Source organism: Coenobita brevimanus, chromosome 117, assembly GCF_032717465.1.
Source record: "Coenobita brevimanus isolate Jiangsu-jjx chromosome 117, ASM3271746v2, whole genome shotgun sequence".
Taxonomy (NCBI): Eukaryota; Metazoa; Arthropoda; class Malacostraca; order Decapoda; family Coenobitidae; genus Coenobita; species Coenobita brevimanus.
Genome location: NC_137070.1, coordinates 9,127,661 through 9,135,215, shown reverse-complemented (window position 1 = coordinate 9,135,215; position 7,555 = coordinate 9,127,661). Strand labels below are relative to the sequence as shown.

Genomic DNA, 7,555 nt, shown 5'->3' with positions numbered 1-7,555 from the left:
CACTCCATCTACAGCCAGTACTCAACCTGTAACCCCCCACCAGCCTCAGCCATTGCCCAGACAAATGATGCACGACTCTGTAACGCAGACAGAGTCAGTGCCAGCACCATCAACCATTCAGCCAGCCCCCATTCTGCCACCAGGGAAGGTCGCTGTCGATCGGGATGCCCTGTGCATGTTTGGACGGGAACTGGGGAGGGCCATGGCCACAATAGGAGCGCAACTGGGTTGCACTCTCGACCCCACACCACTTGGCCCATTCGTCGATCGTCTGGTCGACGAATGGATGAAGGACCCATTTCTAGCCCCATCCACGCTGGCCAGCACTCAGGACGTTCCTCCACTTGCCCAGGAGAGCGCATCAGCAGAGGTATGCATCCACTCCCCAATCTCCACTCCACCAGCAGCTGAGTCTCCAAACTCTCCTCAACATCTGCCACTGCCAGCTCAACCGCACTTCCACAGACAATCCAGGGATCCCAGGCGTCGTCACAGGTCCACCAGTCAGAAACGGCAATCCCCATCGGCCTCCCCTAGAGGATTACCCCGGCAACGCTCTCGGTCTCCTCTACCGTCCCAGGATGTGCCAACCATGGACGGCTGAGACTCTCCTCACTCAATGCCTCTCAATCATCTGCCCCACAAACAGCACCATCCTCGACATCTCTTCAGCACGAGTCCTCCTATGGTCTCAGGATCATTCAATGGAATATCCGTGGTGCTCAACATAAACGTGCCCTTCTTGAGGAGGTTGCTCACTAAGATCGAGTCGACATATTCCTCCTTCAGGAAACTCTAATCCCTGCCAACCGCTCCTTGCGCATAAGGGGCTTTAACACTTTCCTTCTGCCACATGCTCGCGGTGGCCCCCGTGGGTGTGCAATACTAGTCAGAAGCCACATCCCCGTGTCAGTCATCCAATCGCCCCCGCATTGTGGAGATGGAATCGAAATGCAGGGGGTTTCTGTCACCCTGGCTACCTGCACTCTTAAGATCTTTAATTTATACCGCGGCAGAATTAGACTTAGCGGAACTTTTTACTCAAGCCTCTGCTGAACCTACACTGATTGGTGGGGATCTCAATGCTCATCATCCATGTCTCGGCTCCCCTGGAGCCACAAATCCTGCTGGACACCATATTGCTGAGCTCATAGAGGGGGTGCCCGACTTATTCCTCCTAAATGACACGCATGTCCCCACTCATTTACAAGGAGGTAGGCTAGACCTTACCTTCACCTCGTCTCACCTGGCATCATTAATGCAGTGGATGATACACCTCAATCTTCTATCTGACCATCACGCCATCCTCTGCTTAATTGATCTAGCCAAGATTCCTGGACCTGCAAGTCCCCCCTCACGGCGGAACACCAAACAGGCCAACTGGGACCTATTTATGACTACACTGGACCAATTACTGAGCTCTTCAGCCCCCTCCCCTGATATCGATGTCCATGAGCGGCAAATATCCACAGCCTTTCAGGCTGCAGCTGAAGCAGCCATCCCAGAATCATCTGCTAACAGGAGATTTCATAGGGGTTGATGGTTCTACTGTGGTCAGGTACGGGAACTAAATCTCCGCTAAACAGGGCAAAGAAAATATACAGAGCTCACCCAACTCCTGCCAGTCTCCATTATCTTCGAGCTGTTATAGGCCATACCATCGATGAGAAAAATAAGATTAAAGAAAAGAAATGGCTCGAATGGTGTCGATCTCTCGGGGCAAACACAAGGCTGGGACAACTTTGGAAACATCTGAAAGCTGTCTCTAACCCCTCTCCAGCCAGCCCTCCCTTTCACCGTGACCCTCAAGGAGAGGCAGAGCGATTAGCTACACTGTTCGCTCAATGCACCTCCCCGTATCAGCTTCCAGCTGCCACTAGTCTTCGCCAAGCAGCTTTACAACATGATCGTACATCGATCATTCTCGCTGCACAAGAGCACCCTTCTGATACTGACCAGCCCTTCACCATTCAGGAGCTTGAAAAGGCCCTCAAATCTAGCACAGACACCGCAGCTGGACTAGATGGAATCACCTACTCCATGCTAGCACACACTGGGACAATGACCAGGGATGCCTTCCTTGCTTTGATAAACCACTCATGGGAACTGGGTACCCTCCCTACTCAGTGGAAACTGGCAGTAATCCAACCCATTCCAAAACCGAAAGATCCTGGTGCCTACAGACCCATCTCTCTTCTCAGTTGCCTCTGCAAAACTGCTGAAAGGATGGTTCTGCAACGATTACAGTGGTGCACAGACTCACCCCATAGCCACCTCTTTGCCTTCACCAGGGGCAAGGGGGCAGCAGAATGCCTTGGCACGCTCATGGCAGAACTGTGAAGGGGCAAAGGGCTAGCCATATTTATAGATTTGGAGAAAGCCTTTGAACTTGCGTGCCCAGAGGCAATTCTCACCGCTCTAGCCAACAAGGGTGTCCGTGGGCAGCTGCTTTGCTGGCTTGCTAACTTTTTTACTGATCGCCAGGCAGTGGTACGTTTTCAGGGCCATGTCTCCTCCACACACAGGCACATCAACGGCACTCCTCAGGGCAGTGTCATCAGCCCGACCCTATTTAACACACTTGTTGAATGCCTCTTATGTGTAGACCTTGGCACCGGTGTACGCCTCCTCTGTTACGCCAACGACCTGGCTATTGTCGTCCATGGTGGGCCATACTATTTCAAAGCCCAAAGAACCCTGTCTCGTCTATACCACGAGTGTGCAGAACTTGGCTTCAAAATAAATGAAAATAAAACAAAAGCCTTACCGTTTGGTATTGCCATCCCCACAGAGCAACTCTATCTTGGTACCACACCAATTCAATACGTCACCACCCATCAGTACCTAGGAGTATGGCTCAATTCCAAGCTCACATTCCAGACCGAAGTAACCTACCTGAGAGAGCGAACCAAACTACGGCTCAGTGCGCCCCGAGCTCTTGCAGGGAAGGGCAGAGGAGCAACCTACCATGTCCTTCGCTTGTTTTATATACAGGCTATCCGCTCTCTCATTGATTATAGCGCCCCTGTTCTACCAATGTTAGAAACATCGCTGCATAGTAGGCTTGAGGTTATTCAAAATGAGGCTCTACGAATAATGACTGGCTCCCCAATGTGGACTCGCCTTTGCAATCTTCGCCTTGAATGCAATATGGAGTCCCTGTACCACCGTATTCAGGCGAGAGTTGCAGGGCTTGCTGCTAAACTGGCCCACAATGGGTCTCCACTCCCACTTTTACCCAAAATAGTAGCCGCAGTGAATCTGCACCCTGACCTCCTCACTTGCAGCTGGACTCACAGTGTGGCACAGGCCATCCACACACTCAATGTGGCTTACTTTATGCAACAAGCCCCTGATGTGCCTCTTCCCTCTTTCCAGCAACTACCACCATGGTCCTCATTTTTCAAGTTTGTCATCAGTCCTTCCTCTCCTAAAGCACATACCCCTATACAGCAGCTGCGCCAAGAGGGCCTCCAACGAATTCATTCACTCACCACCCCTGACTCATTTTCTTATTATACGGATGGCTCAGTCATCGCGTCCAAAGCCGGAGCTGCATTCATATGTGGTGATCGGACCTTTGGTGTTCAAGTCACTGATGGCTCCTCAACGCTACAGACTGAGCTAATTGCCATCACTGAAGCCCTTAGGGATGCGCAGATTGCTACGTCGGCTCCGAAAGTTATCATCCACACAGACTCCCTATCGGCACTTCAAACACTCCTACAGCCTTATCACACTGACAATGTACGGCTGATAACCGACATTCTCAACACAGCCCAACAGCTTAGCAGTGGCAACCGCTCCATCACTCTTCACTGGATCCCCAGTCATGTTGGCTTAACAGGGAACGAGAAAGCAGACGCTGCTGCAAGATTCGCCACGGAGCATCCTCAGGTTGATGTTACCGCCTTGGTCAGCCTCTCTCGACTAAAGCAGGCTTTACGTGCTATATGTCCTATTCTCAACCGAGACGACCATGAATCCTATGTCCTCCAAGGCTCTTCTTCTGCCACTTGGTTTGCTATGGCAACCCAATATGAGCCTCTTTCAATACCAAGATTCATCCCCAACAATATTCTTCAAGATATTCGTCACCTGTGCCTGGGCTACAAGTGTCGTAGCCAGATCGTGGGAAGTGGAGATGAACCTACCTCTACTTGTGCACACTGCAACTCCAATACGCCGTTCCCCCTCCTGCACTACCTCCTACGGTGCCCAGCCACGGCACGCCTTCGAGTTGCCAACCCATATCCTAATCCCGACATACCTCGCCATCTACCCATTGCCCACTCGTACTTTTCACTACGTAATGCAGCAGCCTGTGTTGTCGCAGCTACACCCTTTAACATCCTCTCTAATGTTGTGCAGTGTGCACCCCCCCCAAAGTAGGTTATTCAATCACCCCTAGTGTTAAGCCCCATATCACTGACTGGGCCAAACAAGGGCCTGGTCCTCTCTAGAGGAGAGGAAAATATAATAATAGAATAGTGGGTGACCACTCGCAGCCCACCTCTCGCTGAGGCAACACCTCCACTGCTGTTCCCGGCAGGACCAGCTCTCCACTGCAGTCGTTTCAGCCGAGGGACGGGCCAGTCCTCTCCATCTAAGGGAGTGCCCTGGTCAGCCCACCAGGAGGTTGAGACTCGTTCGTCCCATATACCTGGATGACCACCCTCCCTCCGCCAATACCTTGACCGGGGTTGTGCCCTCGTGATCACCTGGACCGGGCCTGACCTTTGTGCATCCACCTGCTGCTATGGAGAGCTGGAGCAAGTGAATGGGGGTTGAGGGTGGAGTAGGGACGCTTCGATCCTTAGCTTCGGCGCCCTTACCATCGGCGCCGTTTCGTTTACCAAGCTCTCGTCCCTCTCTGCCCTCTATGAACATCTGAGCAGCCGGCCGCCAACCACCATCGAGTCGTTTGGGGATCCACCTGAGCTTGCCGGCGCCCCTTTCATCTGGCGCCGTGCAGTCTACCGCTCTCTCCCCCTTGCCTCGTCGATCATCGGGCTGTTGTCTCCACCATCACCTCATTCCCTTCCTCTGCCGCTCTTTCCCTGTCTGCCAGTCTGCTGTCCGTGCTTTGCTCCTTCATAGGAGCCTTTTTTTTGGGGGGGGGGCATTTTCTCTGACGGGCTCTCATGTTTGCCCGTTCCCCACCATGTTGTGGGGAGAATATACTAACAACAACGGCGGGTGATCACACTTCCTGCAGAGCAGCGGTGATGGCAGCAACACCTGTTCTTCCGCCTTCTTCACCCGCCTCGGCCTTCGACCTGTTGAGGGGGGCCACCACAGGCAGGGAGCAGTCGCCACGAGCCGATACCATCACGGGGACAGTGAAGTGGTACAACGTGAAGATGGGGTACAGATTCATCCGGCGCCAGGACACCGGCGCCGATGTATTTGTGCACTGCCTGGGGATCGTTGCTCCCACTTCACCACGTCTCCAGCACTCGTTAGGCGAGGGCGAGACGGTTGTGTTCACTCTCCACCAGACACCGAAGGGTCCTGAGGCTAAGGACGTCATCGGGCCCAGGGGGTGCACCCGTGCAGGGCTCTGCCCATGCCCGGCAGCGCCCCACGACCCGGGAGTGCCGGCCCAGGGATCGTCGATGTACTGGGGAGATTGACACCATCGTCAGTATGTGCATCGCAACTGCGAGAGCTTTCTGTGGCGGTGACAAGGATGCGTTGCTTATTCTCCTCCCCCAGATCTTTGAGGAGAATGGCCTTCCGCGCCTTGTCATCCCCCAGAGCTTTGCCCGTGGTGCACAGCCAGCCCCTCGTCAGGAGCATCATGCCCCTAAGCTGCAGCCTTCCCAGCCCCGCACAACACTGCGGAAAAGGCTGCAGCTCGATGCTCCTTTGACCAGAACGACTGCCTCTATCACCACCAACCCTGCTCAGCCTATGGAGACCTCTGACACCACTGACAACCATGGGGAGTCTCCTCCACCCCCGCCACAGCGTGCAGCCGACCAGCCCAACCACCAAACTACCACCAGGCAGCCCTGTGCTTCTCCACCGACACCCAGGAGAGCACAGAGGAAGCGCAAGGCAACTGAGACTGACACCTCCCAGGCAGCCACTTCAAGATCGACGCCACAGACAGAAGACCCAAGCACTGACGTTGACCCCAAGACTTACGACATCGACGAGATCAACGCCTATTTCACCAACAACACAGACAAATTTGTAAACAGTGTCCTAAAGAACATCCGGCTAAGCCGGAACATGGACTTATTCAACAACCTAACTAATCAGTTTCCTCTGGACCACTGTTAAACAGATAATTCCCCGACTGGGCTAATGTATGGCCCGGCCTACACTACGGGTGCAGGAAATCTTTGGAAAGGAAAGAAAGGCGGGTGACACCACCACTCTGGCGAGCATTCTCCCCGTGTGCAGACGTGCTGTCAGAGCTCTCGAGTTTTGGGACTTAGTCTCAGTTACTCTTATCGATTTTTGCTCATTTTCCCGGTTTTGCAGCCACTTTTGGGACTTTGTTTCTGGCCCTTTTGTCATTTTTCTCCACTTTACCTATTTTGCCACCTTCTAGGACACTGTCTCTGACACTGCAAGGGGGTTTTGAGACTTAGTCTCATTTACCCTAGGATTTTTCCTGTTTTTAGACTTTTTTGGCATGTTTATGGACTTTGTTTTTTTTTATGCACTCTTGTCAGGCTGCCACTAGATACCCCAGGCGTAGTACGACGCTGAACCCCGAGGGTTTGTTCACTTAGGAACATCCATGAGGGGGCCCCTTAGGCAGGGGTAGTTATAGGAGACGTCTGGGGTGGCATTTCTGTTAGAGGTTAGGTTAGGTCCCTGTGAAGGGTTACCCAAGGCATACCCACGATCCACCCCTCGTCCTCCATTAGTGGGGGGGGGTGTTGCACTCGGGGTAACTTAGCCACGGGTAATAGGTAGGTTTCCTGACGAGTGCCCCCCCCCTTTTTTTTTTTTTTTCTGCCATGAACACGCCCGACCTTTGTCCTGCCCCTGAGCCTGGTGGCGACCTTGCTACTCCACCTCCACCCAATAACAATACACCACGCTCCTCAGCCAAGAAACCATGGCTCACTGGCCCTGACTATATCCTTGAGAACTCTTGCCTGGCCATGGATGCTGAAGACAACCCTGCTGCCATTCCTGAACCCACCTGCGTTGACACCACCGACCTTACTCACCCTGCTGGCCCCTCCTCCCAGATGAATGCAGCCACTGCTTCAGCAACTGAAGCCCCTGCTCCTAGCAACCCTGACGACGGCTTCATCCTCGTCGATAGAAAGACAAAAAGGCGTTCATGCAACCTCTCAGAAACGGCGAGCACTCCCCTCCCTGCTTCAGACTGCGCTAACTCCGCTGTCACCTTACGTCGGAGCACACAACACGCATCTCAGGCCCCCCCAGACACCACAAGGGCACCCCAACAGCCTACCTCCAAGTACCCAGCTTTCCTCATCTCTAGTACTGATGCCTTTCTGACCCTTTACGAAGCAGTTGTGGCCATTGAGACTGAGCTAACCCACCTTCAGTTTCAGATGGA

At 53.4% G+C, this 7,555-nt stretch overlaps 1 protein-coding gene across 1 annotated transcript; it reads left to right on the top strand.

Moving 5' to 3' along the window:
* The first annotated feature begins 1,539 nt into the window (after window positions 1-1,539).
* LOC145389474 (uncharacterized) lies at window positions 1,540-4,392 on the top strand. Its single transcript, XM_080264767.1, has 2 exons — window positions 1,540-2,336; window positions 2,526-4,392. Exons 1-2 carry the CDS (start codon window positions 1,540-1,542, stop codon window positions 4,390-4,392), a joined length of 2,664 nt encoding a protein of 887 aa, XP_080120893.1.
* Window positions 4,393-7,555: the final 3,163 nt, after the last annotated feature.